Source organism: Chenopodium album, chromosome 5 (assembly GCF_948465745.1).
Source record: "Chenopodium album chromosome 5, dcCheAlbu1.1, whole genome shotgun sequence".
Lineage (NCBI taxonomy): Eukaryota > Viridiplantae > Streptophyta > Magnoliopsida > Caryophyllales > Amaranthaceae > Chenopodium > Chenopodium album.
The window spans coordinates 22762342-22777702 of record NC_137838.1 but is presented as its reverse complement, the minus strand read 5'-3'; the positions used below and the strand labels follow the sequence as shown (position 1 = coordinate 22777702).

The 15361-nt window shown below is 34.4% G+C and overlaps 1 protein-coding gene across 1 annotated transcript; it reads left to right on the top strand.

The window, feature by feature from the left end:
• Positions 1–23: 23 nt before the first annotated feature.
• Positions 24–5501, top strand: LOC145630591 (primary amine oxidase 1-like). The gene is made up of 4 exons (XM_081682828.1): positions 24–1163; positions 1349–1462; positions 2529–3067; positions 5029–5501. Exons 1-4 carry the CDS (start codon positions 24–26, stop codon positions 5189–5191), a joined length of 1956 nt encoding a protein of 651 aa, XP_081538954.1. The 3' UTR covers positions 5192–5501.
• Positions 5502–15361: the final 9860 nt, after the last annotated feature.

Sequence of the window (15361 nt, the reverse complement as noted above, 5' to 3'; positions counted from 1 at the left end):
CCAACTTTTCAAATATGTTATCCATGAATTTCTCAATAATCTTATTATTATTCTTTGTTGCAATAAATTTCCTTAATACTCAAAGTTTTCAGCACCCTTTAGACCCTTTAAGCCCTAAAGAGATCAATGAAATACGAGCTATTATCGAAAAATCCCATCTCAAAACCCTTACAAACTTAACATACCACTTTGTTGATGTTGATGAGCCAGAAAAGGATGATGTGCTACATTGGCTATCATCAACAAAATCAAATAGACAACCAAAATCTTTTCCTCGTCGAGCTAAGGTGGTGGTCATAGGTGGGAAACAAACACGCGAACTCATAGTAGACTTATCGAAGAGGTCGATTGTGTTAGACCATGTTTACAAAGGTCATGGTTACCCCCCTCTTACATTTGAAGAATTGTTACAAGCAAGTTTACTTACACAAAAAGACCCTCGATTTTTAACTTCACTTTCTAAAAGAAATTTGAAAAGTTCTCAAGTTTCATGCTTACCTCTTACAAAAGGTTGGTTTGGAGAACATGTTTCTAAAAGGGCAGTTAAAATCACATGTTTTTATAGGAACGGAACAACTAACATTTATGGAAGACCAATTAATGGGATAACAATAATATTTGATCTCGAACTACTGAAGGTGACAACATACATGGACCGGTACCGAGCTCCATTGCCTAAGGCCGAAGGTACAGAGTTTCATTCACGGCCACTACAACCCGGCCCGAGTTTTCCTAACACAACAAACAGCAAGTTGAGCATACAAGGTAATGTTGTTACATGGGGTGATTGGAAATTTCATGTTGCATTTAACTCAAGAGCTGGGGTAATTATATCTACTGCTTCAATATTCGATTCAAAAGAGAATAAGTACAGGAGGGTTTTATATAGAGGGCATGTTTCGGAGACGTTTGTACCGTACATGGATCCTACAGAAGATTGGTATTATAGGACTTTCATGGATGTAGGCGAATTCGGGTTTGGGAAGGCAGCAGATAGCCTTCAACCCCTTGTTGATTGTCCAGGGAATGCAAGGTTTATGGATGGATACCTGATTGATGGTTTTGGAATGCCTAATTTGCTTCCTAGAGCTATTTGTATTTTTGAAAAATATTCAGGGGATGTTGCTTGGAGGCATACTGAGATTGGTGTTCCTGGAAGAGTGGTAAGTAATTTTTTGGTTTTCAGAGATTATTTTTTGTTATTAGATTGTGGTAATAGAGATCCACAAATTATTAAGTGCACATGAGAGTACTTAAATACTGGTTATCTAAAGTGTTAATTCTATTGTTACTAAAGTGTTACTATATTGTTGTACATAGTTTTGATGGTGTCATTGGTCTTTTTCAGATAAGAGATGGAGAGCCAGAAGTTACACTAGTTGTGAGAATGATAGCTACCGTGGGAAATTATGACTACATTCTTGACTGGGAATTTAGACAAACTGGATCTATTACAGTTGGGGTATGTTTTCTTTTATTTCATTTTGATTAGGCTGTTGTTATAACTGATTCATTTCTTTTTATTTGCAACAAATAAATTTGTTGTTATTTTATTTTATTTTATTTTATTTTTTTTTTGTGAATGAAAATAAATTCTTGTCTTATACAAAGTATAAATCACTCCTTTGGTTTTAAATAATAATAATAATAATAATTAAAAAAAAAAGAAATAGTATTAAAATCTATTAACTATTACCAAAGCACATGTTGACATCATTAAAGGACACATGTCAATTTCTAATTAAAAATTTTCCCGCTTAAACTATTTTTGACATCATTTTTTTTTTCTATATTTCAAAACTAAATAAATATAGTGCTACTTTGAACATCTATTAACTATTACTAAAATAAAACATGCTGACATTATTAAAGGACACATGTCAATTTCTAATTCAAAATTTTCCCGCCTAAATTATTTTGACATCATCATTTTTTTTAATATTTCAAAACTAAATAAATACAGTGCTACTTTCAACATTAATTAATAAGATTATGATTTTTTTAATATAAATTTGACAACTTTTTAAACAAATAATAGCTACTTAATTCGTGCAATGGACAGGACTAAACTACTAGAATAATAAAAGAAAGTTAGCTATTATTTTATTCAACCAAAAATCAGAATCTTAAAAATGGTGCAACTAATAGAGCAAAATTAAAAAAAAAAATATTGTACAATCTTAAAAGAACATAAAAAATGGGTAGAAGGATGTAATCCTTTTGTTTTAAAATAATTGACACACTTGGTTTTTTTTTTTTTTTTTTTTTTTTTTTTTTTTTTTTTTTTTTATTATAATTTTTTTAATCAACTTTGACCATATGTTATTGCTATTATATAAAACAAAATTGAGTAGTTATTGGATTAAGCTTAATGTATATATTGTAATATCAATTTGTTTATTAAAATTTTATTTTATATTTTGGTCAAAATTGATAAAATATAAGTCAAATATGTCAATTATTTTTGAGACGGATGAAGTACAAGACTTGTTAAGGATACAATATATATTAATAACCATTTAACACAGGTTGGACTAACCGGAGTTTTAGAAATGAAGGCAACATCCTACACATCAACAGACCAAATCAAGGAAGAAGTGTATGGCACCATGGTGGCACCCAACCTTATTGCCATCAACCACGACCATTTCCTCACTTACTATCTCGACCTCGACATAGACGGCGACAACAACTCCTTCATGAAATCGTCGTTACAGTCAAAGAGAGTTAAGAGGATGACAACCCCTAGGAAAAGTTACTGGAGAGTAAAAAACAAAATCTTGAAAAGAGAAGCCGAGGCTAGAATACGACTCGATTCGAAACCAACTCAACTATTGGTGGTGAACTCTAACAAGAAAACAAATGTAGGAAACGTTGTTGGTTACCAACTTGTAACAGGGCAATCGGCTTATTCTTTATTAGCTAATGATGATTATCCTCAAATACGTACGGCTTATACAAAGTATCAAGTTTGGGTGACACCCTATGATAAGTCTGAAAGATGGGCTGGTGGATTTTATGCTGATCAAAGTCATGGAGATGATGGCTTAACCGTATGGACACGCAGGTAACTTCGTATTACTAAATTTATTACTGGAAAAAAAAGGTTGATATTATGAAAATATATAGTATAATAATAAATTTAAGGAAAATTTCACAAGAATAATCCAACCTTTCGCTAGTTCTCTCAAATTAATCCAACCTTTACATTAACCCTAAATAATCCTAAGTTTACCTATTATTCTCTCCTAGCAAATCTATTTTACCTGCAACCGGCTGAATAAGTCAACATTAGATTTTTTTTTTTTTCTCCTATTCTTTCTTCCTTCTTCCTCTTTAGTTCCAAGACCTTGACATCAATGGAGGATGGATTGAACCATCATGAGAGCCATAACCCACCATCCTTTAAACACTACCACCACCCAATAACCTCCCCCCAGCCACTCCCTCACCCTCCCTAGTTTGCCGCCGCTCCCACCACCGGCCACCAGTTACACACCACTCCCTTTCCCCGCCTTCCATGCAGCTCCTGCAAGCCTCTTTGCGATTAACCTGCAACTCAGCCACCACAACCTCCGCCACCACTTACCCCACCAGTCCACCACAACCAAACCCAGACCGAAACCTTTCCTCCATTCCTACCCATACTCGAACCACCAACCCTATCCCAGCAAAAACCCGGAACCCCAACCCAAAACCATTAAACCATGTCCCACCCAAAACTCGAAACCCCAACCCCACCTACCCAAAAACCAAAACCCCAACCCGCACCATTGTCCTTCTCTTCTCTCTCTATCTCAATTTAATTTGGGACTGAATAGGGTTGTGGTAGTACATTGTTGATGTTGTGGGTGGTCGTTGATGTTTTGGGCGTCGTTTGCGGTTAAATTGTGGGTTGATACTTGGTAGTGGATGTGTTAGGTTGAGTGGTGATGTTGGTGGTGTTGAGGTGGTTGTAGGTGTAGTCCGTAGATGGTGGTAAGTGGTTTAGGGGGTGATAATGGAGGAAGGGGGAGGAGAGAGAAACGGGCACGAAGGGGAAAAGAGAAATTATTTTTGTTTTTTTTATTATTTTTATTTCAATTATTTTTTATTTTTTTTAATTAACAAAATTGACCAATTAAAAAGTGTCACGTGGATGGTAACCGGTCATAAAGGGTAAGATGATCTGCTAGGGTTTCTAGGAGAGAATAATAAGTAAACTTAGGATTATTCAAGGTTAATTTAAAGGTTGGATTATTTTGGAAGAATGAGTAAAAGGTTGGAATATTGGTGTGAAATTTTCCTAAATTTAAATTAACTTATGTTATAAAGTTTCTTCCTATATATTATAAGGAATTATAGAAGACGAAAGTGACAGATTTATATAGCACAAAGTGAAGACACTTGCACACCCTCTTTATAAATATTTTGATAAATATGTTAATGATAATAAGACTCTAAGCTAGTACATGGGATGATTCTATGAATGACTACTATTATATTAAATTTTTATTGATTGATTTTGATTTATCTTTAATATCAAAATTAATTATAATTGTTAGTATAATGATTGTCATTTTAAGGACGACTATCATAGAATTGTTAGAGCTTGTTATGATTGATTGAACTGAGCTGAACAAAAGTGAACTGCAATGAATTGAACTGCATATTTAATTTTATGAGAGAATGAAATTAAGAAATGAAATGAAATAAACTTATTGGGGCTGAAATGAATTGAACTGAAGTGAATAAAAGTGAAAATAATTTTAAGAGAACATGCCCTTATAGTACGTGAGCATAATTAAATGGTACTTATGTAGTACGTTGTAGTCCTTGTAGATAATAAGAGAATGGTAGATGTGAATATAATTACAAGAATAAAAAAAGTATTTGTTATGGCATGTATTTTTAAATCTTTAATTTCTATCCATTCCAAAATCCAAATAAATATTTAATTTTGCTTTCATCATGCTCATACTAACTACTTCAGTTTACCAATGTGCACTTAAATTATCCATTGTTTACATAGTATATTTTTTGTTGCAGGAATAGAAAGATAGAAAACAAAGACATTGTGTTGTGGTATACAATGGGATTTCATCATGTTCCTAGCCAAGAAGATTTTCCTATTATGGCCACTCTACGAAGCAGTTTCGAGCTCAAACCAACAAACTTTTTCGACCAAAATCCAATTACTTATAAGTCATGATCAAAGAGAACTGTATATGGATACAATAATGTCACAAAACTTATGGCATGGGATGTCAAATACCTTTGAATCATTCAACCAGATTCAACTATAATGGTCGAAATTTGAATGTTACAACGTACACCAGGCTAATTGCCATGATTTCAAGTGGCGTATGAGATTGTTGAAGGAGTGTCCAAAAATGTGGGTTGATTTAATTTAAGAATATTACTTTGTAATTTCTCTTAAAGCATTTGTTGAAAATAAATAATAATAAAAAATTTAAACACATGTGACGAATGAAAGTTAAACCTACTCCATTAATATTCTATTCACTGGAATCTATGTATATCTATTTATCTATACTATATATTAAAAGACGTTCCTAAATCAGTATGCATGACACGTGTCACTCTCCTCATTATGATTCTTAGTTTTACGTGACATGTGTCACTCATAACTGGTTAACCCTTAGCGTATATTTCCAATTGATTTAGCAAGCATATAGGATGAAAAATGTACCTTTAATTCATTAGTAGAAAAAACCAATTTGGAAGCCTTAAATTGGAAGCGGGTTTTTCAATTCCGCTTCCAAAAACCCTCCAAAAAAAACCAAAGATTTGCAAAGGGAAGCAGTTTGAACCGAACTGCTTCCATAAATCAAAAGGGAAGCGGTTCAAACCGCTTCCTTTTTTAAAAAAATTTGCCGCCCAGCACAAAACCCTTCTCTGTTTTTCGATCTCCCTCCTCTCATTTTTCATTCCAAAAAATTCAAATTTCCCTCCTGTAGTCACCTAAAAAGTCTCCCCAAAACCAAATCCGACAATGAACAATCTTTCACCGCCATTATTGGTCGGGTTCAGTATTTAATCCCGAGAGTGCTTAAAAATCGTGTTTAATTAAATTCAGTTTTTGAATAGTCCATGGATTAGTCTTGATGTTTAGTTAAAGCATAATTTATTTTTAATTTCAGCCCAAACCTTTTTTTTATTATTATTTTCGTCTAAACCTTTTATTTATTTTATTTTTTATTAATTATTTTGGCCCAATTAATAAATAATAAATAAAAAATGGCCCGAAATTATCAATTGGCACTTAAAAATGCTGAACGAAATTAGGGTAAAAATGAATTTAGACGGAAAAATGGACTACAGGTTCCCGCGTCACAGTAGTAAGCACCGTGTCACTGGATCCAGTGCTGCGCCACGGTGGGATTTCCCATGACACGGTGCCTGTGCTGTGACACGGGGCAATTCCGTATCCTTTCCGCGTAAAACCTTCACGTGTTTTATTCCCCGTACCCTAAATATTTTTCGCGTCACACTATTGTCCACCGTGTCACGTGAATTTCCGCGTCTGACGGTGCCTAGCACCGTGTCACGGTGCTCTTTTCCGTGTTGCGGTGCTATTTTTTTAGGGTTTTTATCTTTTTAGAGTTCTGTGTGTTCCCTTTACTCATTTTTTTCTATAAATACCCCTCATTTCTGATGTATGGGGCATCAATTAATTCTCTCTTTTTCTCTCTTCTATGCTCTAGCCTAAACACTAGCCTACCTTTTCTCTTTCAAAATTCCCTCTTCAAGCACTCCAAGGAATCCATACTTTACTCATGGTTCTGTCCTTAAGCCAAGGCGTGAAAGGTAAAACTGTTTGAGGGTTTGACCCCAAATCAATTCTATTTAATTTAATTTAATTTGATTTAATTATTGTTTTATTATTTTTCCTTGAAGTTACTAACTCATTTATTATTTTATAGTTGCAAGCAAACAGAATCAAAGTAAGAATTATGCTCTTTTTATTTCTATTATTTTTCTAATGATTTTATATTGTTGGATTTATTGTTAAATTGCTTCCAATATTAATGCTTATTTTATAATCACCATGTTGCATGTTTAAAGGGAATATGTAATTGAAAATCACGCCTTATAAGATAACTTGGACAACCAGTTTAGGATCCTTTTTAATTTTGTTATTAATTCAAGTGATCACTAATATTTTATAATTATATGTTGCATTAATATTCAACCAATTTAGCATAATAATAGTTTGGACTAAATTGAATCTTTGTTTGTATGTTTTTGAGATTGCAGGAATGCTTTTCACTATAAGAATCAAGTAGAGGCCAATACGGGCGAATGTGACTCCATGACTCACTTCGTACCATCATCCCCGATCCTCCTTTCGTGGTTCCGAACCATATGGAGTTAGTAATCTCATGGATTATGAATGGGGTGTAACCTTCACGGGTCAATTGTTGTTGTCTTTCGTTGTCCCTTAATCGTGGTTGCCTTTTATGATCCGTGAACGGTTTACAAGTTCCTTAACAACTTGTTGGCGGCTCCCTACTTTCTTTGTCCCTCATCGTAATATGTCAATTCCCACTTCCTATGAGTGCCAAGCATATTCACACATGCTTTAACGTAGGCGCACTTCGAACGACACCTACACCTCCACTCCTCTCTGACTTTCGTTCCCCTCTCATTTCAGTCCGACGAGACTCCACCACCACCACTCCTCTCATTTCGGTGTTGCTACTGGTCGTGGTTGTTGCTGCGGGGGTCCTGGTGCTCATAGGTGGTTGTAGGGGGTGATGTGTTGTGGTGTTGCTGCATGTGGGTGGGTCATTGCAGTCGGAAGCTGGTGGTGTTCGTGGTGTTTCTGCTCGGGTTTGTGCAAGGGGTTCACCTCTCCTCCCTGCCATAATTACCTAGCACCACCACTACATCTCCCTCTCTCACTCCACATTCATTCTCTTTCTCACTCTCAAATTAGGGTGAGTTGTTGCTCAATTTTACTTTCATTTGATATAATTGTTTGTTTATTCCAAACTTAAAAGTTAGGGTTTCAAATTTAGTTAACACAATTTTTACTTAATTATTTAACTAATTGTTTGTTTATTTCACATTGTTAATTTTTTGTTTAATTGTTTACATGTTATATCTTTATATGTTGTGTGAATTAAAGTAGCTTTAAAGTAATTTTATGAAATATATTACTTGTTAGTTAACTAGTTAGTTTGTTAAAATTGGTTAGTAAAATATAATTTATGAATGGATTGTTATGAATGAATGTATGGATGGTAAAGTAACATTAGTTTGCTTGTAGTTACTCTAATTAGCACTATATAAATGAATGACTTGTGTATTGTTGAATGTCAAATAAATGCAAATTATTAAATGCTTGCATCATCATTTGCCTAGATACCCGTTCGAGTCTTTCTCATTATGAGAAAGTCTTGAATAGTCCCTGGTTGGGATTATTCTTGGACGTTTGATCTCACTTAGGTAGTGAATGTATGTCTCTTTTTCGATTTTAAGGAATATCCTAGCTTATCATTTTCCCACCTTGTTCTATGGGTGCATATGTAGGTAAGTTATTACCTACATAGTGTACTTGGAGAGCTGGGGGAAAATGCTGCCGGATTTTCCCTAAAATTGGAAAGTTGACATACATTCACTAGTGAGATTAAACGTTCAAGGATGGGTTAGGTTGGAGTGATAAGGACCTTTTTGGAGCATTCATTTTTACGCAATATGATGATATATATGGATTGTACTCTGTTTGACATCATAAATGTGTTGGTATGCTTAATCATATATGTATTGATATGCTTAAAGGTAATTTAAAACGTCGATGGATCGCGGTTGGATGTATGATAAACGTGATATATTGGGATTCTTTAATGGTGTTCATAAGTTTTGCAAGACTACTTCATAATATCAGCTCAGAACGGGTGTCAATGCCCTTTATTGCCCTTGTGTGAATTGTAAAAATTTCACATTGGTCGTTGTTGCGACCGATTGCTGGCCCCAGGACCAGAAAGAGTAATGGACGTGATGGTACAGGTAGTGTTGGTTAATAATATTAAATTTATCTAATGTTTTTAATATTAAATTCATTACTAATAATTTGAAACTTGATAGTTATGTTTTAATTCAGCAAAAATTTTAGCACCATGTTATCATTGCATGTGTCTAAATTAAATTTTTATGTTTATATGGTGAAGGGTTATCCTCGGGGTCGGAGAAGAAGAGCTAGTTGTGGCTGAAGAACAACTCAATTGATGTAGCATGTAGTACTTTTGGGGCACAGTTGTACTAGATGCACAGTTAATGGATGTAAAAAGTGTGCGTTAAATTTTCTTATAGCTGTTATTAATGTTATTCCAACGCTGTTATTACCTCTAACCCCAGTGTAATGTTTGAGACTTATTACGTAATATTGAAAGTTTAATTTAATATAAACTAGTTTTTGGTCCGGACAAATATATATATATGATGGGAATATAAAATACTTACAAAGTTGTAGTCCTCGTATAATCCATCATATCAAAGTAATATACGATAATATCTAAAAATATTTATTAGTTATTAAATGAAAGTTCGACTGATTAAATCATTCAATTCCATGCATTTATGCAATGACCATTTAACATTACATGTAAAAATAATTCATGTCCAAATAAAAACATTACGCTAGGGGTGCTAATAGAGTTGAGCAACACGGTCAACGATCGGTCAAAACTCGACTTTAGTTAGCTCCACTAGAATTCGACTCGACTCGAGATGTTAACGAGCACAAATTGAGCAAGCTCTAACTCAAGTTGATAAGCTCGTGAGCAACTCCATAATATATTATAAATTGAACCAATTGGATCCGATCCGAGCTCAAGCCAATCCGAAATGATTTGAAAAATGACCAATCTAATCCGATCTGTTTTTTACCTGAACTTATATCAACCTGACCCGATTGTAACTCGATTTGATTTTTACCCGATCCGATTTTTACCCGACGTTAATGGAAAGTAATTTTAAATAATTAAGGTTAATGGTTAATTATTATGTACTTACGTATGGCAAAAGTAAGTACCATGTAACGAAGTGTATTTGTTTTTAATGTATAATTGAATCAAGTGAATAAATTTAACAGCAATAGCATAATATCTTGGCGCCATGGTGGAATACATGGAGGGAAATGTAGGATGACGCGGCGCCTATAAAAAGAATGACTGGGAAGGAGTAGTTACCCAACATCTCCAACATGTATTTTAAGATAATATATTGAGAGGTTTTCTCTTTTCCAAGTACAATACATCAAACCAAAATAAAAAATCTAAAAATACAAAATGACAAACACAAATAAGCCTCCCCGTTCTCCCTTTAACCTAGCCGATGACAAGGCTAAGAAAATAATCAAAAAGTATCAAAAAACCAGATCACTCTTGATCAATACCCTTATGAAGAATGCGGATGCCTCAATTAAATTCCCTGATCATAAGAATGAAGTAACGTATGTGAAGCAAAATGTGGGAGAGTTTGGTGAGCCCTCTGGCACAAAGAATATGGACGCTGAGGATGTTCCCAATGTCAAGCTAGAAATAGAGCCGTTTTGTGCGCCAATAGCTGAAAATGCAAGAGACAATGGCGAAGTGCCAAAGGTGATGCCTACCATAGGTCCATTTGCTGCTCCATCCTATTCTGTTAAGAACACCTTCATTTCGATTAAAGATATGCCCATGCATGAGGAGGATCTGATTAAGGTCCTAGTTGACATCGACCTTGATGTAGTGGATCATCCTGTTACGGAAGAAGGACACACCAATTTCTCGATGGTTGTTAGGAGCCTCCGTCCAGGAGACGTTGGTGTCATATACAACATCCATAGCAACGATCCATTTGATAAAATCTACCGCAACTATGCTGGGAAAGTTGATGTTTTACCAAGTGATATTAGCTTGTTGATGTGGTCTGATGACCGTACTGCTCTCCGTTGGCAAAAGTCGGAGGATGTTAAGCTGAAAACCAGTAATGTTATATATGTGTTAGCAAGGTAATATATGAACTATGGTTTATCATATCGTATATATTGCATTAATCGATATCTAGTTTGAGTATCCCCTTAATTTTGATAGGAAGGAGTGTATGATTTGCATTACAATATATTGCATAAGTTTGCATGATTTTCATATTTTAATTAATCTAATGTGTGTTACAACTATATTACAACCTAGTATCCTAAATCTTAAAACAAGGGTCAAGGTGTTTTACATTACTAAAGTGTCAAGAGATCCAATTAAAGTTAAGGTATCGGGTACATTGGACAACCGTTTGGAGAGTATGTTTCACAAATGGGGTGAGGCCGCCAATCTTGATCCTAGTAATGTGGTTTTCCTGCATGAAAGGAGGTCTTTGGGTTGTATTGAAACATTTGAAGGGGCAAAGATTAAAAATGGAGATGAAATAGTGGCTTGGGCACCAAAGGACATTAAGTATGGACTACTCAAATTGGGTCTTGTAGTTTGATTTTGGAAAATATTATGTGTTGATGAGTCCCCATGTTAAGCATTTACTTTTAATATTGTGTAGGTACCTAATTTTGTTGTATTTTAGAGTGTGATGGTGGGTAATTAATCCATGTTATTATGCTTAATTAAGGGTTTAGTGTTATAATAGTTGTAGTGAACTCTAAGTGTTGTGCTTTGTAGAAGAATTGATGTTTGTGTTTTGTACTTGGGCCGACTCAAATTAATTTCTTGTTATCTATGCATGTGTGATCCAGTAACTGTAATGTGTAATGAAATTTCTGAAATTGGCCCTTACCCTATTATGTGATGTCGGCCCAACTTATTTGTGTTTTAAATATTTTATTTCTTTTGGTATACTGGACATGATAAGTTTAATGTTGGGCCTTACCCTTGTAATTATCATTGTTAGTTTAATGTTGTACAATTATGCTTCTGCAATGTCATATATCTCTTACCACTTTAAAAAAAAATTCCATCATTTGAGAAATGAAAGACTTCTTATAATAACATGTTAGTGGTAGTTCTTAAAATGTCCTAGGAACTAAACATCCTTTACTAAATTAGATTTACACATAAAATGTTCCATAGAGCTATGAAAGTGTAACCAAGACAAAACAATATAATCTTAAACTACAAAATACTTGTTAATGTTAGAAAAGGGGGGTCCATATCAATCAAGAACATGTGAATCTTAGAGTTGGGGGATCCATACCAGCCAACTCAACAAGAAACTTTGCACCCACCTTAACACTTTCACCCCTTATGAATTTTTGGACGCCTTTCTTGATGTTGCAAGCCATAATCTTCCCATGTCGATTGTATTTAATGTGCATTGTTGCTTGCCATATCTGATGGTAATACAACTGAACAGTATAGGGGTCTTTGAGGCCGTTAAAATTTGCTTGGTCAAAGGGTAAAGAAATGTTCTAAAACATAACACAATAAAAAAAGATACGATAGTATAAAATCAAGCAATGTACCCATTAAAATATTAACACGTGATAAAATTCAACTTACAATTGTTGGTTTGAATATGTAGCTTGGGATGAACTTGAATTGGAAGGAGGGGGTCGGCTGTGGTGGTTGCCTAGGCTGGGCCGTGTCATCACAATTATTATCACTTGAATTAGATGAGATAAAAAATAACATCACCGGTTATTTCAACTCCATTCCTCCAAATATCCACTTTAAATGAATCACCACCACACAACGTAATGGTTAATGTATCACCCATCAGCACGCCATTTTCCTCGACAAAGACCTCCCAACCATCGCCAAAAAATAACTTCTTCCCAGCTTTAGTCCTGACCTTCATGAGATGAACACCATAAGTATTGGAGTCATCATCGCCCCGTTAAACTTCAACCTCCTTTATACCATTACGAATGCCCTACTTTATATAATCTGAAAGACACTGTTATGAAAAAATTTATTTAGATGATATTAGTTTGAAGATCAAATTATATTATATGCTTACATTATTATAGTGATTAAAACATGCTCACTAATATAAGACAATTTCTCATCATCATCAACCGTGATGGTAAACACTTTTCCACCTGAATTGGCCATATCCTTCTATCACTAAACATACACCAAGTTGATTCGATCAATATTAACACACCACAATAAATTAGGGTGTGTAAAATAAATCAATTATAAAATAACAACATACATATCATTTGGGCGACATATAACCTCTTAAAATATTATTCTTGCATATATGCCTAGTATTATTAACACAAAATTTACAAATACACTCATTAACCATAAAAAAAATCTCAATGAACAGTAGAAAAAAAAGTAGACATAATTAATGCAAAATATGTACTCACTTGAAATGGACATAGTGCATGCAAGATTTATAAGGACATATTTGGTAAAAGATTAAAAAAAAATTAAAACACTGATATTGACTGTATAGATTGGCAAAATAAAGCGCAACAATTGCCAAGTTGGCCAAAACCACAAGAGTACAATTCAAGTACTACCAAAAACAGAAACAACCATCTCCCAGATCACAATAAAAAAAAATAATAAAATCATATATAAACTACAAAAACGGAGAATAAACATGCCAATTCACAGTTAACATTTCACCACATAAAACAATAACAAAATCAAAGTCCAAATTGACTACTAACAATAAAGAAAAGAATCATTAAAAACATGACATGCAACAAGCAGAAACAAGAAACATACACAACCATTTCCGCCTCTAAATAAGATAAAGAAAATTTATTAAAATAATCCACCAAACACACATCAACAAACTAATCATTAATACCATCAAAAAACTATAGAGCCAGGCCAAAATCTAAATTCAAAAAATTTATATAATTAAATTCAAAATTAAATCATTTCAAATAAGAATTTATCAAACGGAATTTTGCAACTCCTAAGAAATTGAAACTTGGAATTGAAAATTAAAACATTAAACAAATTAACAAGGCATGTAAAGTACTTGATGCATGTATATAACAAAAGATAATATGTGATTGTTTGCTCCAAAATCATGAGAGAGGTGTTTACTACTTGATGAAAGTGTATGCGGTGTTGAGGTTGCAATATCTTCCCTTGTTCCCTGTGCCGTCGCCGACAAAAGAAGTAAGAGAGGAGATATGGTATGAAAGGGATAGGGTTTTTTATGTTTTGAAAAGTGAAGTAAAAAAAAGGGGGGGGGGGGGGGGGGGGGCATTAGATTGACTTTCGAAATACACCCTTTTCTAATACACCCTCTCACGTGATTGGAGGATGTGTAATATTGTCAAACAAAACCGTAAAATAGGTGTATGAGTGTCAACGTAAACGGTTATTTCATTTAAAAAAACAAAAAAAAACAGTTATTTAAGTTACGTTTCATTTAACGGTGATTAAGTAACGCTAAATAATTTCTTATTGTTAAATGTCTTTAATTTTGTAATGAAAATAATTATGAAAGTTGCATATTAATAAAACCGTTATTACTCCGGCCGTACGAACCTAACAAGACCCAAGATGGTATATGTTTTCGGTTAAGAATATTATACACAGTAGGAAATTTTGACAATTACCACCATCTATTATGTCCATTTTAGCAATTACCACCTTCTCTTTTTTTTTTTTTTTTTTTTTTTGGTGTGTGAGAAAATTACCACCTTCTATTTTGTAAAAACATCAAAAACTACCACCTTCTTACCTCTCAACTAGGGGTGAGAAAAAACTATGGGTAACCGGTTTTAGAACCGAAACCGGTTTAGACCCGGTGGGTCCAAACCCGAACCTGGTTTTGCCGGTTCCAATTCCGGGTCCAAAATTTTTGGACCCGGTACCCACTAGGTACCCGGTCTTGAATTAGATAATATAGTTGAGCATCCAGTGACTAGTGAGCCCAAAGTACAACAAGCCCAATATGTATAAGACAACCACAATTTATGCTTTAACCCTAAAATATCCCACTCACACTCTCATCCTCCACTATCACAATTCACATATTCTCTCTAGGGATGTCAGTGGGGCGGGTCAAGTAGGAGACCCGCCCCATCCCCGCCCCAATGAGGCGGGGATGGGTCTATGTTTGGCGGGTGGTGGGGCGGGGATGGGGATAAAAACCATACCCGCCATGGGTGAAGGGGCGGGGGTGGATTTTAAGTTGTACCCGCCCCATCCCCGCCCCGCCCCACCCGCCCCACTTCGTACCCGCCCCATCCCCACCTCATACCCACATCTATATATCTTTTAAAGCAAAATTACATACTTTTATTCTATTTATAAAATAATTACATGAAATACAATACTAATTATAATACTTGGTACGATATTTATATTATAACACAAAAATGTGTATAGAATGTTTTATTTTATACTTCGTATTAATTATGTAAGATTGTGTATTTGAGATACGGATA

Coding starts and splice junctions, on each gene's coding strand:
- LOC145630591 (XM_081682828.1), top strand. CDS start 24: ATGAATTTCTCAATAATCTTATTATTATTCTTTGTTGCAATAAATTTC. Junction 1,164..1,348: donor TTGGTGTTCCTGGAAGAGTG/GTAAGTAATTTT, acceptor GGTCTTTTTCAG/ATAAGAGATGGAGAGCCAGA. Junction 1,463..2,528: donor CTGGATCTATTACAGTTGGG/GTATGTTTTCTT, acceptor CATTTAACACAG/GTTGGACTAACCGGAGTTTT.